The sequence below is a fragment of the Haliaeetus leucocephalus genome, unplaced genomic scaffold (assembly GCF_000737465.1).
Source record: "Haliaeetus leucocephalus isolate CR32 unplaced genomic scaffold, Haliaeetus_leucocephalus-4.0 Scaffold41, whole genome shotgun sequence".
In the NCBI taxonomy this organism is placed as follows: Eukaryota; Metazoa; Chordata; class Aves; order Accipitriformes; family Accipitridae; genus Haliaeetus; species Haliaeetus leucocephalus.
Window position 1 is genome coordinate 3,076,849 of NW_010972477.1, and position 23,103 is coordinate 3,099,951.

General features: G+C 37.3%; 1 protein-coding gene across 2 annotated transcripts in view; it reads right to left on the reverse strand.

The window, feature by feature from the left end:
• The window catches only part of CTDP1 (CTD (carboxy-terminal domain, RNA polymerase II, polypeptide A) phosphatase, subunit 1), a 113,378-nt gene that overhangs the window by 61,104 nt on the left and 29,171 nt on the right, over positions 1–23,103 (reverse strand). Inside the window, exons 6-11 of one of the 2 annotated variants that reach the window (XM_010577035.1) lie at positions 22,674–22,764; positions 21,403–21,569; positions 18,720–19,805; positions 8,374–8,515; positions 5,757–5,987; positions 677–774 (exon numbers count right to left, since the gene is read on the reverse strand). In XM_010577035.1, the coding sequence (XP_010575337.1) occupies positions 677–774; positions 5,757–5,987; positions 8,374–8,515; positions 18,720–19,805; positions 21,403–21,569; positions 22,674–22,764 (1,815 nt within the window). The remainder of the gene's footprint in view (positions 1–676; positions 775–5,756; positions 5,988–8,373; positions 8,516–18,719; positions 19,806–21,402; positions 21,570–22,673; positions 22,765–23,103) is intronic. The other variant, XM_010577027.1, reaches the window with a different exon arrangement.

The window sequence follows — 23,103 nt, forward strand, 5'->3', positions numbered from 1 at the left end:
ATGTTAAGCTTGTATTCTTGAGTTTCAAAGTATACTTTTCTATTTCTCAACCTTACAGACAAGATGTTTGCAAGTAGAAAGCTCACTTCTGTGCCTCAATCTTCACACATTTGCCACATGCTAAGCCTGGACAAGACGCAGAACAGACCGTATTTTTTTTTTTTGGCTACTGCATTCAAATATGGTAGCATTTTCTCTTTGTATTGTATTACCTTGTTAGCTACTGTATTTAATGAGAACATGCAGATACAAAAAGGAATGTCAAAATGTTCATAAAAATAGATAAAATAATCAAAACTGCATGGGAATTGCATTATAATAGTAATAAAAAGATAGACTATATCTATAGCAACAGCAGGAGACTTCTACCTTTCTTAGGTAACTTTTTTTCTGTCAATATTACTTCACTAAAGGCTTGTAGATGCTAAAACTGCTAAGCAATACAGTTTAACTACAAATATTGGGCTGTCACACTAACCTCCTGAAACACATTATAGCAGCTCAGCACCACCCAGAATCCTATTCAAAGATCTCAGGTCATAAAGCTTAGGGGTCTCAAATTATTTATGTTAGCCATAAGATTGTGTGTGTGGGGAATGACTACCACAAGCAAGTATAAAAGTGACTGTATTTGAAATCACAAGCCCTTTCAAGTTGTAACCACCAGGTGAGATACCATCAAGCTGTTTCTGTGGGTGGTGGCGATTCAGAAAGGATACAGTGTGGTCTCTGCTGACGAGAGTTTCAGCGCAGGATGGCTGCTTCTCGTCAAGCCTGGATTTTCAAAAAACAGCTTTAGATCAGCAGCCCCACCCAAAAAAGCCATTACTAAATTATGTAATCCAGTCATAGGTAAGGTTCTACAAAATCGTTTCTCCTCTCATGAACTTGACAGCTTCTTAAAAAGGTTATCTAAATATCAAGATTTTTTCCTACATCAGTACTTCAATCCCAGAATGTAAGAAATCTGAAAGCCACATGAAGCTCATTTTGAGGGCTCACATTTTCCTAAATACACATCTCTTTTCTCTCAGATCCCATGGGTAGGTGCAAGAGATGTGAATTCATTTTTTGAATTGGGGTGGTGAGGGAAGAGAGCCAAGCCATTGCTGTGCTACCCAGAACCGCGCTATCTGCTGCAGAAGACCCCCATCAGCTCAGCACTACTCAGCAACACAGCAGAAATGTGCCCCTTCACAGTCTGTCATTTCTGTACGCTGGAATTTCCCATGAAGCCAAAACAACAATTTGAATGTTGTGGAAATGAACTAACCATACTGCTTTTCTGTTATAGTTTTTCATCACAGCTTAACAGTTTTTTGTTTTGTTGCCATCCCCCCCCCAATGTTTTTTTATTTTACACAACCACACAGTTTTCTTTTGCTATTAAACTGCTCTCAGACAATAATTTTCATAGGTAAACGAGGAAAAAAAATACAGCATTCCACTATATTTTCCAAAAAGGTCTTTTAAAATATGATTTCCTTGCCTTTTTAATAGATACCGTAGCCAAGAGAAAGGTGGTGATGCTATTTGCATTCGTAGTAAAACAGAGAATGACCAAACAAAAGGGATAAGCATCTTACACAACTGTATTAAAAATATGACAAGCTTGACCATGCCAAGAATTATACACAAGTTATATGTAGCAGGCAGCCAGCAGATTTTCTTAGACTAGAAATAAATCTAGTATATTTTTTAAGAACATATTATCATATGGGTAACAGGGAGAACTCCTCCTTTTGCAGAATACAATGCAGTATCATTCTTGACCACATTATTATACACAAATATTAACTGTAAAATAACTGTATTAATAGCTTCTAAAGGCTTCTGTCAGATTTTTTTTTTTTCCAGTATTTTCCAACTGCTACTAGATAAGAAACACTGGGACTTCTCACCAAAGCATTCCAAAAAGCAATATAAAACAAAGACTTCTTTAAGGTTTGTAAGAAACATTTTTATTTTATCAAAGACATTTTTCAGGCTTTACATTTTCAGCTGCTTGTTACGTTAATTAAAATTTAAAGACATACAAATGCAGGAATTTACATTTATTTCTAATTAGATGAGATTCATGAGTACTTTTTCAAAAATAACACCATATTCAATCCTGCACAGGTTGAATGCACAAGGACATGCACGTGCAGGGTGGGTTCGACATTTGTGGAAGTAACAAGCATCTTAACACTTTCTTTGATACAGCATCAGGGCAAAAGCTAAAATAGCATTATCATCATGAAAATGTTAAAAAATATTTAAATTCCATTCATGACTTCAATTTGGTACTTCATATTTTTGCTGTCATAACACAACTGATAACATTAGTTAGGAAAAATTGTAACAATGAACATGTAAATTAAGACACAAAAATTTTATAAGTGAAATTAATTTATACAAATCTTAAAGAATTGCTTCAGCCAACACCACCTGCTTGACACACCTTTTCAAACCAAACATTTAGTGTATCTTAGCATTAGTTAAAACCAGAGTGCCACTTTTAACTTCTCACATGTAAATTATATCCATATTTTAAGCCTTGCCTCATCTGTTAGTGTATTGTTAGCGTTCACTAGAATTTAACCTGTAATACTGTTTTTTCTTTATTCTAGTCCAAGATGCCATTATCATTTGCATTTTTCTGGACAACACTACATTACACATCTCATGACCTGTTACAACTGTAGTGTTTACCATGATGTTTGTAGAGTACTGTTTCCATATGAAAATGCAAATTGTTGAGATATGTACAGAGTGTCAAAGCTCTGCCACGCAGGTTATTTTTAAAGAGGAATCCTTCCTGTTCTCAAAGAAGAGCTCCTACCTGCTGCCAGCAGCCACCAAAAGCAGCACTGCATTCCCTTCCCTTCCAGCACAGCCGCAAACACTTTGCCACCCTCCTGCTGAGGCTGCAACAGCCATGACAAAAAGCAGGTATTCAAGTCTCACAGAGCCAAGCACAACAGCAAGATTTATGCCTGTCGCACGAAACGTTGACCAAATTAACTGAACCACCTGTAATTCACTGGTGACAGTTTCACTGTAAGTTGCGTGTAGGTATTTAAACTAATCATATTCTATTTTAAATTATGTTTCCAGTTGAGTCCCAGAAAGAAACTAAAAATGTCAAACCTAAAATAAAAAAGTGAGAACTGAAACAGTTCTTGTGAGATGGTACTCAGACAACTTGAAGCCCTTTTTAGTAACCAGCCTTGCAAGAGGCTCTCTTCTAAGCACAACAAGGTCTATTCGTAGTGAGAGACCGAGTACCATCGCTACGCCACGTGCTGCTACCATCTACCCAAGGGTTTCCTCTCGCAGCAGTGCAGTTTTGTTGCCTGCTGTCTGAAATTCAGGATTAGATGAAGTTTTTAGAAACTAATGAAAGAAGATTATTGGAGGCTTTGACTACATCTACCCACAACAGGAGCAGCTGTGAGTGTTAAAAGCTTTATCTAACTCTGCTTGAATTCAATGGCTTAGTTACAAATACTCTCATCTTTCTGGAGGAGCTGAACATACGAGCACATGAAGTCTGTCCTGCACTAAGGTAATTTTCTCTAAAGTCAAGTATCACATCAATTTTTAAATTGGATGTGAAGCTTTCTTTAAAAGCTATCATTGATGTATGCATTAAGACAAAGCAAGGCAACGATATGGTACTTCTGCCTCAGCTCTTGCTCAGTCAAAACACAGCAAAGGTGTTCCTATTTGGCTTTTTGTTACTTCTTTACAGCCTTCGTGCTCTGCCTGCACTGTACTTCCTATCCATTAAAAGTACTTAAAGTGGTATTTGATCACTGCGCTGTTTTCCTCCTAGACTTTACCAAGACACTCCTCACCATCATAATTGAAGATAATGGAACTGCTCTGAGGAATACAGACATGCCCCAATTAAGAGATCAGTGTTTACAGGTCACTGATTTTACCACTAGAACCAAATCAACAGGAAATGATGATGAAAATACTATTTTCTAGCATATTTCTTATGCTAATCTCTTTTTTTACAGCTGCTTGGTTATGGGGTGAAGTTGCAGCAGTGAGTAACTGGATTCACTTTCTTAGATTAAAGCATCTCAACCCTGAGCATTGACAGTCAAAAAAATGTTTAAGTGAAATAAACTAAGGGAGTAGAAAGGAGATAGTCTCACTCCACCCCCAAAACCTGCCTGGGGCTCTGAGAAACTCAACTAAGAGGACAACTGAAGTGTATTTCTCTCTTTTTCTGCAAGATGTTCAAGTGAAGAAGCACCTCTACATTAAAGAAAAATAGGCTTAGGTATGGAAAAAACTCTTCATTAAGTTGTTGACAAATGTAGAACAAACATCAAACCCTATTCTTTTTAAAGCACTGAATGATGCATTAATATCAACATAAACCATCATACTGAAGCATCTTAGAAGTGTCATGACAATTATATACGTGTAAAACCTTCCCAGCACTTATTTCTAGACAAATTCCTATCCACACAACCTGACAAAAAACCAAAAGCTTTTCAGCTCCTCTCTGGATACATACTGTGTCTTGATAGTTTAAAGTTTTTCCTGTTCATTTAACATGTCATAGTAAAGTAACATACAGACTTTAAAGACACAGTTAAAAAGGAACTGAGAACAAGACGTCCTCACAAACAGAAGAGACTAAAAAACCCTGTGTTGACAGAAACAAGGAAGCTGAAATAAGAAAAAGCCTATAAAAAGATGACAACTGAAAAAAACCTAGGTTGAAATAATTTAGCAACAGGAAGATAGAGTGGAAACATAACAAGCTACACTAATATACAAAACCTTTACAAGTGACACACCACAAAAGTGGCGGGGGAGGGAGAAGAATGGTAGAAAACTGTGCGTTTATAAATGTATTTTTGTGATTGTTTGGAAAACTGAATTGCTTTATAACAACTGCTATACTCTGATCACATTATGCAAAGGAATTTTGATCACATTTTACAAAGAGAAAAGCTTTGCCTTCACGACTGAATACTTCTTTACCACTGGAGTCAACAAGCCTTGCTAAACTTGTTAGCATTCCAGAAAGTTAGATCTTTTATGTAGATACTTAGGGATGAATTTTAGATATTTTATGCATCCTTAAGAGACAAGTGTTGTCATTGTAGCTAAACCAAATCCACAAATTTTGACAAAGTCCAGATGCTAGCCTTTGTACTTCAAAAAGCAGGCCGCCTCCTCCTCCTGCTGCTTTAGTGATCTGAGGATAATTAACTAGCACTCAGTCATATGGCCTTATTTAATAATACTCAGTGACCTACACCCCTCTTCCACCACTTCTGATATTCCTCAAAACAAAACACAAAGCTAATGTCCCGTTTGAAGGAATTAGGTGAAGAGGAAAATTTTATAAACAAAAGCCAAATGCTATCAGATGTATTTTATAGACAAAAAACCAATCCAGTATTCTAAGATTTGTTAAAAAAAATTAGGCTGCCTTGCTTCAGAGATGAGTTATTTTAACATTCTTTAGAGTGCACAAACTACACGCTGCATTTATTTGTTTTGAGGTTTCTAGTCACACTTAGGTGAGGCACAAAAAGCATCTGGAATACTAACATCCTGATTTCACTTCAGCTGACTTTCACTTCAGCCTCACTTTCACTCGTTTCCTTGGCTTTTTAGAAAGCAAACAAAGTAACTAAAGCAAAGACGACAATCTGATCAAATGCAAAGACAACAAGAGTTAAATTTACAACAGCATGTGAAAATACAGTTGAAGTGACTCTTAGCTATGCTTTAGGTACCTGAAGGACGAGTGTTCACCGTGGACTGGTAAGGTGATGGGAGGAGCTGGAGACTGGATGTACATCGACTGGCCAGAGGTCTGGGTGCCTTTCCTGATTAGCTTTCCAGTGTTAGGATCATAAAGTCGAACTTCAGGACCAGGTTGAGACTTTGGATGGATGGGTGTTGGGTGAAAGAGAGCTGTCTGAAATGTGCTGTGTGTGTCAGGAAACGTGGCAGGGCTATTCTCTCTGTTGGAAGAAGTTCAGAAAAAAATTGCTTTAGAAATTTAAATGAGCTATCTAACCAGAATGTATAAAACAAGCATTCCTTTTTTCTAAAGGAGGAAGTGGGTGGGGCAAAAAAAAAATGGTTTGGAAGATTTCTGAAGAAACATTTCTTCTCCTCCACCCCCATTAAAGCCTCACTGAATTTAAAACCGAAAAATGCAAAGACATGGATAATGTCATATTTACATTATTAAAAAAATTATTCAGGGTACCTTAAAAATTGTCTTAACTTAAAGTTACTGAAATTGCTTCCAGGTAGTAACAACTGCACAGCTAGAGTAGCATGCTAATCTGCATATATGCAACAGAAAAAAGCATGCTATTGTATCAGATCTTAGTATCTGCTCTCCAAATTGGCTCTGAGAGAAAATAAACACACGGTATTAATTTGCAAGTCATCCAAACCCATTTGTTAAAATACTAAGCCACCTATGATCACCCTGCTGCATTTTAAAACATAATTTTAGAAGTGACAGCAGAAACATTCAGAGATCAGTCTGCAGGAATCACCATTATGACATACTAGCTAATTATGATGAAGTGCCACAAAAAAAAAAAAAAAAAAAAAAAAAAAAAAAAAAAAAAAAATCAAATAGACCAGCATGTTATGCACCATGAAACCAATGCTATAGAAAAAGAATTTAACTATATTGTAACAGATATCAGAAATGCCACAAAACTAGAGTTTTTACCATATGCCTTTGTGGATGTTTCTGAAGCAGCCTTGCAGCATCAACACTTAAGGTCAACCAATTTCAAGTTTACTTATTCTTTTTTGCTATTCTTAAGCTCATTTTATATGCAAATATTATCTCAGACTTCATCCCTCCCCTAGTTCATAAGTGCTTTGGGCCAGTAATCACTATATCAAGCAGCTTCATTACGGAGAAAATATTTATCCAAAGAAGTTGCACATGTTGGGTTAAGAAAGTAAAAGTATTTGCATTAAGATAGATGTCTTACTGACTGATGTTTGGGGGAGGGGTGAGGGAAAGTATGAAGTTAAGGTGTGTTGTATTTGAAACACAGAAGTAGGAAAAATTACCATTATGTTTCAATAAAATGGCAGAGTGAATTAAGATAGGTAGAAAGACTAACATTCATCTAGACAGCAAAAACTTATGCTTACAAGTCACTGTCCAGATTTCTACTGAGAATTTGGCAGCATCAGGCCTCTGAGCCAAATTAAACATCCCGTAGAAATATTCCAAAGTTTGATTAAAAAAATCTGATAGCACTTTTTAAAAACAAAGTATTCCAGTCAAGCCGTAAGTAGGCTACACCTCTTTTCTAAGTTTTAGGGATCCTGGGTCTCTGCCTAGTCTCCCATTTGATAAGCGACCTCACTTCCAGAAATTTCTACTTTTGGTGTCTTCGGAGTACCTGAGGATTTACACATGCACATTCTGCCCTCAAAGCGCTAGCGTCTTCTAAGCAGAAAGCAAATCTCTAGCCTACTCAAGTTGATCACACCAGTATCAGTTTAATACAGAAAACCTGATATGCTATGGCCCTCCCTGTCTAAACACAGAAGGGAAGGTCCTCTGTTAGACTTGCAAGACAGTATTACTGTGAGTCTGTCCAAACAGGTAACAAGTCAAGAAGCAGAAGCTGGCTCTACAGTATCTTGTTGTGAGTTATTTTATCCATGGCACTTTCCTAAAGGGGACTGTTCTCAATAGCCCTCTGACTTCCTCTGTGTTAATAAAGTTTTTGGCTGTGCCTTCTATTTGCTGGCATTCTAGTGCACTGATTATTTTTAACCCTTTCTCTTTCAACACTTCTTCTTATCCCCCCAAGACCTTCTCTGACTACCTTCTTTCTTCCAGTTTGTGCTTCTATCTTCCTGCCTTCCAACCCCTCTTAGATTTTTCTGCTCTATTTTTCTGTTTCTCCATTCCTCCTCACTACCAAGTCTCAGAAAAAAAAAATGCCATACTTCACTAGTTTTTCATGTCGCGAGAGTGTGTACATTTTTTTTTCTTCATTTGGCAGAATGAACGATACTGCGCCTTGGTGGCATTCCCTGTGTTAGTTTGTGGATGAACTGACAAGGTCAACTGGTCCAGCTGAAAATGTCTAACAACGACAACTGCTAAAGAAACTACTAGTGCCACAGGTTTCTCCCGATTCTGCTAGTTGCTGACCTGTCTCCCGATCCCTTAACAGTCTTCAGTTCAAGCAGCATAGACATAGACAAAAATGGAGGGTTCTTTCCTAAGATGTGTAAGCACTGCACACCATTCTGAATTTGTCAGAAACCAATTTTATAGCTGACTTCACAAATTAGCATAATTGTCTGAATAACCTCTTTTCATAGCCCCTACTCCCCCAAGTTCCCACTTACCTGTGTGTTTTGATGTAGTCATCCTTCAAGGGAAAGAGCTGTTCCTCAACCTTGTCCCAGCGCTCCAGGCAGCTCCACAGCCAGTCGGGGTTTACAACATGGAGGTCCTTGCAGTCCTGAGCTTGCCGTACTTTTTCTGTGCCTATTACAAAGTCAAACATAACATTACAGTGTTCCCAGAAACACAGAAGATAACTTTAAGTACACACAGGTTTAAGAAGAACATTCTGTGATCAGTCTTACAGAAAAAACAAAACACTCCTCCCCAATCCAACAAAACAATCACAACTGATAAAAATGAGACTCTAAATAAGATGTGATAACCTCCATCTCAAGCTGGATGAAGGCGTTTGTAACATCTCAAAGCACTGGCACTGTGGAAGTAGCCCACTAAAATTGATCCATACGGAAAACCTCTACATCTCCATGTTAACTGAACAAACAATACAAGTGCACTTTTGTATTTCATCTCCTCCATTTCTACTTGTCAGAGTCTAAGCAGCAGCAACTCTTCAACGCCTTTAAAGCCTAAAGCTAACTTACCATAACAACTTTCTTACGCACAGTCCCCTGTACACACAGTATGCTACCATTTAACAGCCAGCCAGTCACCCACTCAACCTCCATTTGCCAGAAGCAGGGTCAAAGCAGACAAATAGATTATTTTGTGCCAAAAGGGAACAACCAATGTGAAGTTAAATGTGGCAGGCTAGCACAAAGTCCCCATGAAACCATCAACAATGCAGCATGCAAGTAACAGGTGATCTCAAATTCCACCCTCTGGAGAAGACAGAACAAGAAAGAAACTCAGTAAAGTTGCCATAAATCTTTGCCAACAAGCATCAAAACCAGTAAGCAAAAAGAAGCGAATAAAATAAAGGTTGAAATGAACTTTGAAGTAGTCTGTTCCCAGAAACAGCTGACTGTCCAAATGTTTCAAGAATGCGTTTCTTCTATTTGATTGGAAAAATTAGTATTACCAATTGTGGTACTTGTTTCAGCATTTATCAAAGACATCTATGGAGTGACTGAACACTTGGAGACAACACAAAATTGTATAATCTGCCAATAAATCATTAAATATATATGCAATAGAGAAAAAACTGACCCGATAGATCTATGCTTGACACTTACACATGGTATTTTTTACACTGCACAAATACTGTGTAGCTGGAATGTGATAAAGGAACTCTCATCAATCTGACAGTCTGTCTCATAGCTGAAAGCCATCACTCTTCCCTTTTGTTATATCCTGTAATTTATAGCATTCCATCTTATTTACACATTATTTAAAATGCTTATCAAACCAAATCATTCGACCATACTCTGTCTTGGTGCAAAGACATTTAAATACACTTAATATTGCACTACATTTTTTATGTAGAAATGCAAATAAAAGGAGACCATCAAGAACTAAAGGCAGGAGTTCTGTTAACAACTTAGCCCTCTCCTCTAGGTTAAGAGCAGAGCTCTCAGAGCTGAAGGTGAAGAATACATCACTGCAAACACTACTCACTCCTGTTGAAACCCTTCAATTCTGCACAAAGACCCTGGGGTTTCTTCCTGCAGATACTTATATAAAAACACAATACTCCAGTCTAGTTTACCTTATTAACTTAAAAAAGAAAGAAAGAAAAAAAATTAAAAATTTTAAGTCAAGTTTTTAACTTCCAAAAAATGTATTTAAAGTTAGAATTTATGAGCCCTTGTCTATTTTCACACATGTGCTTTGAGGAACGAAGACTCCAGAAAAAAAAATAAATCAATTTTCAGAACAATTCTGACAAGGAGGCAAGGACAATAAATTAATTTGATAGTTTCAACATAGTTCCCTGGAGTTTTATCTACATGACTGTCATTTAACAACATGATTTTACTTGTTTCAATTAAGATGAAAGTCTTGAAGTACCCGTACTTCTCCACATCAATCATACTTCCCATCATCACAAAGATGAGAGGAATCAGTTAACAGCAAATACCCAAAGGCCTGTGTACAAAATGAACTAGAATCTACTGGGGTAGACAGATCAACTGAAATACAGTTGAGAATTGACCTAACTAGTTAGACAGTTCAGTTTCTAGACTTCTGTAAATTCAAAAGACTAAACCAGAAAGGGCAGAAGATCACTGTCCTTTACCAGAGCGCTGAAAGCATCTCTTTCCCTACTTTTATTCCCCCAAACCCAAGAGAATACAGGAGTAGGACTACCTTTTCCTCCATCTTTAGATACAAGTACATTTTTTTCTTGGATTTAGATTAAGATGTTCTGTGCACAAATACATTTATTCTATTTTCAGCAGCAAATGCAAGCAATTCCACACAGTTCAGGATTTAAGAGTGTCCCCAGCCAGCAACTAAGCACCATGCAGCCGCTCACTCACTTCCCCCCCCACCCAGTGGGATGGGGGAGAGAATTGGAAGGAGAAAGGTAAAACTCCTGAGTTGAGATAAGGACAGTCTAACAGAACAGAAAGGAAGAAAATAATAATTACAATAATAACAATAATAAACCAACAACAACAATAATAATAGGATTGGAATATACAAAACAAGCGATGCACAATGCAGTTGCTCACCACTCACCGACCAATGCCCAGTTAGTTCCTGAGCAGCGAACTCCTCTGACCAACTCCCCCCCAGTTTATATACTGGGCATGACGTCCCATGGTATGGAATACCCCTTTGGCCAGTTTGGGTCAGCTGTCCTGGCTGTGTCCCCTCCCGACTTCTTGCTGGCTGGGCATGAAAAGCTGAAAAACCCTTGACTTGGTCTAAACACTACTCGGCAACCACTGAAAGCATCAGTGTGTTATCAACATTCTTCTCATGCTGAACCCAAAACATAACACTATACCAGCTACTAGGAAGAAAATTAACTCTATTCCAGCTGAAACTAGGACAAAGAGCTGTACAGTAAATGTAAAGCTTTTCTCTACACTAGTATCTTTGCAATAAAAAAGCATTAATTTAAAAATCCAAGATAAACACAAGCACAAAAATGAGTATTTAAAGATAAAGCCCTTCCCAAATCACAAATGATTTAGAAATGCTGTATTTTAAATTTTGCCATGAAATAAAAATAAAACCACTGTCCAACAAAGACTCAATGAAAACAATTTTAGAACTCCAACCGTGTTAATTCCAGCACACCTTTGCAGTTCAAGAGGTTTTAAGTGGCTAAAAAGCAAAACTTTTTAAGAAGGGAGGTCAGTGCACCCAGATCGTTCATCCCCTGATACAAGAAATCTGTTTTCCAATTAATCATCAGTTACAAAAGTCATCAGCAACCCAGAGTACTTTCATGCAACAGTTGCTGGAAATGAGCCAGTTTACAGTGCCAGAGGGGGCTTCCACAGGAGGTATTATTATTATTATTTATATAAACTCAGTAGGAACTGTAGAAATATCTTTAGAAATAGCTAAGTATAAAGCTGTATTGAATTTATACACAGGGTATGTTTCAGAGGAAAGAAAGCAGAGGTTCTGAAGGAGATTGAGATTAAGAGATCGGGGGGAAAAAGGATTAAAAAGAAAAAGTGAAAGACTTGGCTTGGGAAATCCTTTCTTTTGAGAATAAAGGAGAAAAGCAATGACAACATAGTAACAAAGAGGTAAGACGACAGCTGTTATGAAAGAGGATACTGAAATCAGGTTCATAAGGGAAAAGGCAACAAAAAGCAAGAAGTCCAGTGGAAGTTTAGGTACTTGTGCCTGCTATTAGATACTGAATCAAATATCAGACATGATTAGCAATACTGTCCTGCACATAACCACTCTGGAGCTGATTGAATACAACATACAATAGCATGTGATTTCATTAGCAAGCATACAGAACAGTTAACCAGAGTTGCATAGATGGACTGTGCTTATAATACCCTGAAGAAAAGCTTATCTGATACTATAGTACATCCATTCGCCCAACTAAAGATATTGCTGCTCCTTTTGGACTTCATCAGGGGAACCTGAACAAAACCATAAAACTGTACCTTCACGTCATGTTAAATCTGTGAAGTTGTTTGAGAAGATGGCTTCCTCCAACTATTTTTAAAACGCGTATTTCTGCATTGATGATTTGTCGGGTGCTTCATCTTGCTGCCCGTTCCGCACACATACACATGCTGCATTCACGCGTATCTGATCCTTTCATACTGGAGGTATGCTGAGGAGCTAAGTAAATTCTTCTTCTAGTCAACAGGATTGCAACAGAAGCATTTTAAACATGAAAGTCAAAATGGCACTATTTCGTACGAAACTGTTATGGTTCTGAAACAATAGCTCTGAAAGGTATAAGCCATTAACATTAAACTAAAGTCGGCGACATGAAGACCAGTGTGTAACCAAACCCACCTCCCCAGGGTCAAAAGCCTCACCCTTCTCACCTCTGCAGCACCAAGGCTTTCTGCCTCCTCCCCGTTTCTAAAGCGCAGCTGCCAACTGCTTGCTCCAGCATACTGAAAATCGCATGAGGTAATACAACCGTGTCACCTCAGGGGCTGCCTTCTATTTCTAGCTGACATCTTCACAAATCAAGATTTCACACGTATGATGTTCTTAGAGCAAGATTTGGTGGAACACCAAATTTAGCTGGGTAGGAGAAATAGTATTGTAATACTTAATATCCTTGCCTTCTCTCCCTTTCTCCACTGTAATTTCCCCTTTTGGAAGTATGCTTATTAAGAAGAAACAGCAGAAAAATTTTAATCCATCCAAGCAATAGTACTTATGATGCAGTTAGGAACATCTGAATCATCCAGATTTTAGCTAGACTAAGAATCACTTCGAAAAAACCTGTTTTTCTGGACTACTTTTTTGCATTATTCTCCTCTAACTACCTTTCCTTAATTCAAATGCTAGTCTAAAATCGTTCCAAAAAGTTAAAAAGGCACACAAGCCTTTCCACATGAAGCGGGTAGGGTCCAAATTCATCATATCTACCCTCTGATGGATACAGCCTAAAGCACATAATATTAGGAAAAGGTTATTTTCAAACCTGGGTAAGGGACTCATCAATTCTACTTTTGAACTTGCAAACAAAGGTTGAAAACACAAAAAAAGCCTCCTATTAATCTTGACAAGTCATTACTAAAAAAGTGACCAAAATCAATAATGCAACAGTAAACTTCTACAGCTGTTCTCCAGGACATACAAATTCACTATAGCAAGTTTATTTTGTCTTATCCAAAGTACGGAGCACACTAGGTGCTTAAGCAACGTAGATAAATGAGACCTAAGCTGTATGTTTACGAAGACTAAGAAGAAATGTTACACCGCGTAGTTGGCTAGGCTCACATTACCAAGCAGTGCAGCCCCAACAGGGAGATCTGCAGGGCAAAAGGGTGGAGGAGGAGCGATGCCCACCCCATGTGGATTTCAGGGAATTTTGCTTTGGATCAGCTCTGCCCGGTCCTGTGGGCCGAATGCCCGTGGCCGGGACGATCCGAAGCACACGATGGCGAGTGAGCACCGGAGTTGCTCGCAAACACTCTCCTGATTCCAACGCACTAAAGTCAACATATCCTTACGGCAGTTCGTAACCAGGTTGCCAGACATTGCTTGGAAAATCTGATCGCTAAAAGTTGATTTCTCTTCAGACCATTTTTATATACAAATCTTGATTTATGATCAAATCCTGAAGCTCTTCTCCAACAATGTTAGCCTAAGACAAGTTGTACAGACCTCAGTGCTTTGTCCTACACGAACTGAGTGATCACAAAATGGTGATGGATGTGCTGTTCCGAGGCTACGGCTAGAGTTCAGCTTTAACACTGCACTGTGCTTTACCAGCAAAAGCAACGAGCTTACCTACTCAGTGCCTGAGTTTAAAAAAATCCAATTAAGCACTGCTCTAAAGACACGGCCCTTGAAAATAATTCTTTGGAAAAACCACCTGTGGACACATCATAGCTATGTCTGGTGAAGACCTCCCACCAAGTCATGGGACAGACTAACAAGACATCATCAGCTGGCAGCTTTCTCTTCTCTCTCAGTACCTCAAAGCCAGACTCAGGAGTAAGCATTTTTTAAGTAGGTAGATGAGGATGAATAGAAGCAGCCATAGTTCATAATAAAAATCGGTATTTTAAGCAACCTGATATTTATGATACTAAGCAACCAAAGTCACCAAAAGTAAGGAAATAATTCCCATATAGCTTTCAAAGTATAGCAAAAGACACAGAATTAAATATATTTTGAAAAAGAAAAGAAAAATTCAGGGCTTAAACTGACGTATTTCCACTCCTACCCCACTAGAATAATTTTTAAGTGACCTGAACAGCTTTATCTGCTCCACCAGCAAAAACTCAATACAAAAATCAACAACAGTATCTTTCATCTGTTCAGGAAGGAACATAACAAGGTTTATGAAATAGTGTGGTAACTGCTTAGCCAAGTGTGTACACAGCTATAAAAACTCATCATCCAGTGCAGTTTACTGTTGCTTAAAGCAAACAGCAGATGTTTCAAAAACTGAAGTAAGATTTATGCAGCCCATAGGTAAGCGGAAAGGACTACAGGGTAGCCTTTTCTCAGTCACTCAGATTTTTGAAAGCTGATTAGATGATACAAAGATCCTTGTGTTTTACAGTAATTCAGGTAGATAGTATTTTCCTCCCTATATAATGAAAAAAATCCTAATAACAAGGATTTATTTTCAGAATTCAGAGTATCTGTGTCTACAGAGAAACAAGCTGCCTATCTGCAGAGAGACAAGTATATACAAAGAATAAAAGAAATTTAAATTATTTACTGCAATAGGCTGGCAAAGATGCTATAAATAAAATCCAAAATGGCATTCACTAGCTGTTCTTTCCATACACCAAACTACAATGTGATCACTTTGCAGGGGGAAAACCCATCACTCCAAGACCTAGGGGATACTCTGTTTCACACTGACTTCTTTCCTTTTTATTTCCTCTGACAAATTCTTCCTCTGTCTTCAAACTCAAAAGCTAACAGTACGTACCCCCACCGCTGCTGTAGATAAAATAGATGCCATTTACTACAGCTCAACTAATGCAAAGTAAACATGTAAGTTAACTTGCTTGTTTGAGTCCTAAGTCTGCCGTTGTTAGTGGGGTCATCCGGAAACACTGAACTGACAGGTATGTTTTAAAATCACCTTTTCAAAAGGGGGGGGAAGAGAGAGAAAGAGAAAGAGAAAGAAGGGGGGGGGAAGAGAGAGAAAGAGAAAGAGAAAGAGAAAGAGAAAGAGAAAGAGAAAGAGAAAGAAGGGGGGAGGAGAGAGAAAGAGAAAGAGAGAGAAAGGGGGGAAGAGAGAGAAAGAGAAAGAAAGGGGGGGAAGAGAGAGAAAGAGAAAGAAAGAAAGAGGAAGGGAGGAAGGGAGGGGTCTTGGGTCATTGACTTCTGAACAAAACTCAAGAAGGGACATGCCTTTGTTTCCCCCTTTCACCAGCAATTAGACATGAAACAATGCTTCAGATGTTTCCCAGGGAGCCAGAGACGCAGTATTTGTATGGCTTACCGGCCGTAATAGAGACTTGTAGAATTGGCTTTCTAACCACATGAGAATCAGTATGAAAATCACGTTGACAGCTGAATTATCACAAATCCAGCTGTGACAGGACACAATTTATATCCTTAATATCTCTGATTAAACTTCAGATTTTCCCTCATGAAATCAGGATGATACAGCATAACCACTCTCATCTAACCAGAGATGAGAAAGTATAGTCTTTGGCTGAAAAAATAAAAACCCATCATAAAACCAGAACCACAAGCAATCCATGAGAATCTAACAAAAAATGGTTACTGGAGAATATAGTTTTTTCATTCTAAATCCCCCTATTTCACTGCCAGTGTTACAGAAATAATTAACTAAGTGATGATGAAACGTGACAATAGTCTTGCTCATTAGGCAGAAAAGACTTGCCAAGTTACCTCTTTTAGAATTAGTGCAATTCTTTTCTTAATAAAAGCAGAGGTCAGCTTCTACATATTGACAATAAAGTTTTTTCACCCCAGCAATTCAGGAACAGTATTCTTCTTGTGATTTCTTGTTTTGTTTAGCGGGCAATATTTGAATATATTTAAGTATCAAGTGCAAAACCAACATTACATGGCTATTTTGAAGGAGAGTCTAGGTCTTGACAAAGTCTGAAAAATATGAACCACCCCTAAATTTATTTATTTTTCAAAAGAACACTGAAAATGTGTTAATAAATTCAATTCAAATACTGTAAAAGCACATTAATATAATGTAATCAAAACCTAAAGTTAAAATAGTTTTTCTTATTAAGATCACCCTAGTGGATGATTCACTAAGAATGTGCAGATAGTGAAGAATTTGCTTCTAAAAGTAAAACACAAGGATGTGTATATGTATCTATACAAACATACAACCCCCCTCAAACTGTACATTCCAAAAACAAGCACACACACACACAAAAGTCTCAACTGCTTCTCATTATCCCATGCTGTGTACCTTAACATAATGTTATTCAACATATGTTCCTCTAGAGAAATGCGTATGTTTGGGAGGGTCTCATTTACATTTATCCTACCAATTTTACCACATCACACAACAGTTGCATCCAATGTACAACCTCATTTGGAAGCCATCTAGTGCAAGTTAGACAAAGGAACTTTGAAATGAAGCATTTTAAGATTTGAAACTGGAAAAACATGAAGTTATATTGACAGCTATTATGTCTCCAATGAAGTATGACAAACTTGTGTAATTCTTTGCTGATAACAGTATTGCTATTCCTGCAGTTTTAAAAGAGCTGTTCAGCAAGTGTCATAAAACGATGGAGTCCCAGACTGATGCATCCACTGATTTTAACACTTCCCATTCACTATTTCAACTATCACACCTTCACAAATCAGAATCCCAACTAATCTCAACGAAACTCACTGCAGCCTCTTCCGGTTTTTAGGTTGTTTTTACTACTTAAATGCATATCTACATCAGGACAATTCATACAAACTTGCTACTTCACTGCAGGTCCGTTGGTACAGTTCTCATTCTGATTCCACTTGACAAGGTCAATACTGCAGCCCCTTCTTGCTACAGTTGGCCTTACCAACTGCTTAATAAACGTTACCTGTGCTTTTTGTCACTAGAACTGTGCATTGGGATAACTGACAAATGAGGTAAGTTTGTACTAGCCTAGCAAATATACAGCCTTATTGTTATTTCGGCTAATAAATAAAAAAATAGCTTATTAGCATATCACAATATAGTGATAAATTGGCTGGTTTTAATCCACAGATTTTTAACACTACTGATGTTCAAAGGGGTAGAAATTAAGGAACTGCAACATTCTCCTTTTAGTCACTAAACATTGGAGGTTTTTTTATCACTCCCTTCTCAACAGGAAGAAATGATTCCTGGTCAGCTGTATAAGAAATAGCTTGTTCCATTTCTTAAGTCACACACACTTTGAGAAAATTACTTGTCTATATAACAGCCAGTGAAAATATACTCCATCCTTTTATAATACAAGCCAATGAAACAAAGCTGCTTCTTATGTACTAAAATCTTACATGAACAGCAAGGAGTCAAGAAAAAAATAATCCAACGGGTAGCGGATGTGCATTTCTTTGCTTAGGACATCTTTAGATGTCCTAAAACTACCTAGGAGTTTTAGATGATCTTAACCATACAGTTTTACTTTTGGTTTTCATGGGTTTGATTATCAGCTATTTAGATTCCATGCAACTGCAAAAGGCCAACAATGAGAGAACCAAGGGTCAGGGTGCACACAAAAAATTTGTACTAGAAGCTAGGGGTACCCTGTTAGCTCTTCTATGGCAGCTACCCAATGGTACATTCCTATCCATTATAGCTATGTAAAAACAGGCAGCTTTGTGAAAGACATACCAAGTTAGGCTAAGCTCTCTTACATCTCCCAAGACAAAGATATACAGGCTACACACAGAGCAGTGACAGGGTATAATAAGATTCCAGTCTCTTAAGATAATTCACTTGAATTCCATACAAAGTGAAACTGAACCACGAGAGGTGACATCTGAGAAACCAAGAAAGAAAGCACTGATAACTTTATAGCAAGACCACTATTCAACATCTTTAATAGTCAAAGACTCAGTATCACCAACTCTTAACCAAAAAGTGAGACATGACACATTATATCAGAGGTTATTTAGCAGGTCCTCTTTTAAAAATTAAAAAGCCACACTTGATCAAAAAGCTGCAAAAAAAGCCTTTTAAAAGGCTTCTAAATTGTTTTAGAAGAATCTTCCCTTTAATTTGAATTCTAATCTCAGTTACATTAAAGCCTGTAGGTTATACAGAAAAACAGCTCAAGGCATGAATGAACTGTAACAGGAAAAAAGCTGATGGAAAACTCAAATCTCATATACCTACCTGTTCTTGCTGCAATGAGATGTGTTGCTTTGTCAGGATCATCAGCACTCAGTACTAGATTCTTCACAATTTTAGCTCCAAGTGCTGTGGCATGATAGTGTTCCCGTGTTTTCTCAATGGGGAAGTTTGTTGGGTAGAGTCCACTAAATATGATGGTTACATCTGCCAACACTTTACTTTTCAGTTCTGGTACTATTTTCCTGATGTCTGGAATTTCCTCAATCTCTTTTTTCAGGTATTTATCATACTTTGTGTAATAATCAGTGTGAACCCGCACAAGGATCTCTTCGAGGTATATTAAATGGTCATCATCATCCGTATCATCCTCCTCCTCTTCTTCCTCCATACTCTGGTCTAAGGACTCACCCATTGTAATTCCAGACTGTTCACTATTCTGAGACTCTGTTTCAGCTTCTTTCTTGTCAGCACAGCCATTTCCTAAATCACAAAGGCTTTCCTGTTCACTTTCTTCTTGTGCTTCAAGATCAGTTTTGTCGTGAATATTTTCACTAGGTAGAGATTGTGTGTCCCCAGAATGGTTCACCAGACCATCCTTTTTCTCACTCACATCAGTGCAACTGCCTTTCTGCAAATTTTCATCCTGAAGAGGTTGTTTGGATTTCTTCCAGCTTCTCTTTTCCTCATTCTCACTATCTGATACAGAAGTGGATGACTTTCTGGTATCCAATCCACCGTCACTTTCACTGTCACTAGACAGTTCAAAGTCCAAGTCATTTGTCGTCTTGTCTTGGGTTTGCTGCTTCTCTATCACTGTTCTATCAACTTGTTCTGAAAAAATCTGAGATTCTTTTGTATTTGTCAAATCATTAGTGACCTCACTGTCCATTTTGTGATCAGTGCTATCACTTAAAGAGTCCTGGGCATTAACTTTATCGCTAGAATTCACATCCCAGTCAGACGTTTCACTACTTACAGAAGTACTTCCGTTTGCAGTGCAAGTGTCCTTTGTTGCTTTCTTGAGGCCATTGCTTTGTTCTTCCACACATGTAACATTCTTTATTTCTTCAGCATCTTTTGCTGATGTCACTGCTGAATCCAGTGCCTCTGGTTTTGTAGAGTGGTTTACTAAGACACAGGAAAGAAAGAAATAAAATGCATGCATATTTTCTCAGTTTTTTTTTTTTTTTTAAAACTTAAGGAAAATTTTAAATTTTGATTAAACACACAGTTTACATATGCAGTTAGACTTCACTCTGTTTAGAAGTGACAACTAGGCTTTTCAAAGTTGTTAAGATACTTCAGGTGTCAATGATTACTATAAAGAACTGGCAAACCTAAGAAACTTTACTTTTGTAAAGAAGCTGTGTAAACAGCTTTTTTTTTTTTTCATTTTTAAAATCACACTGGTCATAAGTAATTATTTGTTAACTACGCAAACATTAAAGGATTTATTTTGTAGCATGAGTTTTACGATTACACCTCAGGGCAATGAAACTACTGCAGAGGAGGAAAAAAAAGAAAAAAAGAAAAATAGAGCTGAATTCACTTCAGAAGGTCCCAATCCAGAACTACAACTACAAAAACTTCCTTTATAAAACGCCATGGCTTTCATGTATTTCCTATTTTTCAGAGCCAAAATAACTGTATTTTAATAGTTGAAAAAAATATATATTTTAGCAATACAAAGACGCTGTTTGAGCTTCATTTGAGACTCTGCTGGAATACAAGTAAAAGGTTAATAAACTCAAAGGCAGAAAAACAGTTTTAGGATGTGTCTTCAGATGTCTGCAGAAGAAGAGAGAGACAATTAAAGAAACCGTAGACATCTAGAAATTTGCACACAGACATTCATCAGGAACACTGGATGAAGTCACCCTACTTTGTCTCTCGTGTGTGCATGTGCCTGCCCTACGAGTAACAATACCAGTCAAGTGTAGAGGTCCCACATCATAGTGGCCTGATCCAGTTTGAGTACATTATTATTGTTTCCATATTGGGCATCTCTAGTTTGACAAGGGAAAAAGAGTGATGTCACATATTAAATTTAAAAAAATCCCTTGGCTAAACTGGAAAAAGCCCTACAATTCTTTGTTAGACATTTTCTTTTAAATATATTTTGCCCCCAATACTAGCATAGTGATGTATACCTTCTAAATCCACCATTTGTATTACACTGCTGAGCCTCCTGAACATAAGGTTCTCACGTCAAATGCCAGAGCACCACATTCTGTAGATGCTAAAAATCCCACGCTAATTTTACGAGCATGATTTAGGCAGGGAGGTAAGTAGAGATCAAAACATTCATTTTCAGCAGTATGTTGAGATCAGAGTTTATTAACTATTGCTCCAAAGTGGGAAGGGGACTGAAGAAGGGAGAAAAAACTGCCTTGTTTTACATGGAGGAGGAGAAGACAGAAACTGGCCTCCTCTACATGTTCTTGAACAATTTGGTGTATTGCCAAATCAGATCTCCAGCCGTAACAGCCAAAACGCTATTACCAGTACTCCACTTTCGCTGTAGTCACCCACCAAAAGGAAAGCTATCAACAAGAATAGTCCACTTTTACAAAGCTACTTGCATTTATGCTGCAGGAGCACAATAGTCTAGGATTGCTCATCTAAGCACAACAGCAATACTAATAAGTCACTGTGGTGGTCTTACATCAACCACATTTGAAAAGTGGAAAAGGCTGCAAAAGCGGTTTAAAAACTATATAATTACCTTTCTTCTTCATTTGAATTTCTCTTGATCCAGGAGGTGCATTAATATCTCCTATCCCCTGAAAGTATACATATTTCTTCACAGTTATCAAATTGGGTGCAAACTTCCAAACATCCTCTCTATCATCAATGATGCAAACCATGGAATCCCCACATGGGAAGAGATCTCTAAGAGACAAAACAGTTGATAAAATGAACCCAGTTTTAGAAATTAATACTATCAATGAAAATAGTTTCTGTTGATGTTCTGGTTTATTATGAGCATGGCTGCAAGACATGCTTATATATGAACTTAAAAAATAAATCAGCAGTATTAAAATCACAGAATTCAAACTCCAATATTCAAACTAACTAAAGTTAATAAAAAAAAGGAAACAGTTATTTCTTTAAATCTCTATCCCAAAAGCTAGAAGTAGGAACCAACAAACCTCTGTAAGAACAAAACATTATAACACTTCGGTCTAGTTTTCACAGTTTATGTTGACAAAAAGCCCAAAGCCAGCTATCACATGGTCTCTCTCTCTCTCTCTCTCTATACACAGAAAAAAAAGACACAAGAACAGTTTTTGAAGAGTAGGCTCATTCAATCCAAGACAAAGGAAGCAAAAAGTACTAACACTTGTATTACCTAGAAGGAGGAGGTACAGTACTTAAGATATACACATGCATGTGAAAACCGAGCAAGAGAAGAAAAAAGCTTCTCATTTGCTATGGTCAGATGGGGAGGGGGCAATCATTTTTAATCTAGCTTTATGAAATACTAAACATATCTGTCTTCTAGAAAAAAATCTTGGCTTTCTTCTCTGAAAAAGATCAGAACCTGAATTTAGACTAGAATATGAATTCAAGGCTCTAGATGGAAGCTGCTAGATGTATAGCACATTTGAAAGCCAGAATACTAGATATTATAATATTAATTAGCCTCAAACTGAGAATTTTGTTCTAATTAAAAAACACCACAACATACAAGTCATTATACAAGATCACAAGCCATAAAGTGGAAATATGGTTATTACAAGAATAAAAAATGTAAGAGAAAACATGATGCCACCGCTTCCTATTCTTACTGTTCTAGTACCACAGAACATAAGTAGATGAAATGCTGCAATGCGTAACTTGTCAGTTTTATTGTGGTGTTGATACTTAATAGGCAGATAAAGAAGGACTATGAACATGTTGAGTACAGAGGGAGTAATTTTTATTATATTTAACATATTCTGTCTTTGTTGTCCTGTTTTGTTTAATGCATTAAAGACATATATACATACATACCTAAGATTCCCAGTTTTAGAAAATGGATCAATACATTCATCCCTTGACAATATCCGGTGGGAAAAAAGCTTCTTTTCAGGGTCCAAAAATCCTTTTGAAAGAAGAAATTAAAAAGTTAATGTTCAAGATGTTTGTTCCTTGTTTATGTTCTATATAATTTAGCTGTTTTAATCTGTGCAAGAGCAGTTTAACTAACAGACCATTTTAAGGTAAGAGATATTATATGGGTTTGAAACTAATGCAGTGGGATTAATTTTAAAAATCCCATCACATTTTCTTTCAACACAGCATCAAAATTGAAATTAAAATAACTAAATTTGTGACAGCCAAATAAATTAGGCTGAAAGAGATACAGCAAGTGATAGATACACATGATTTTTGCAACTTACATTTATCTCTCTACAGGTGGTTCTTTAAAGCTAAATGCTCT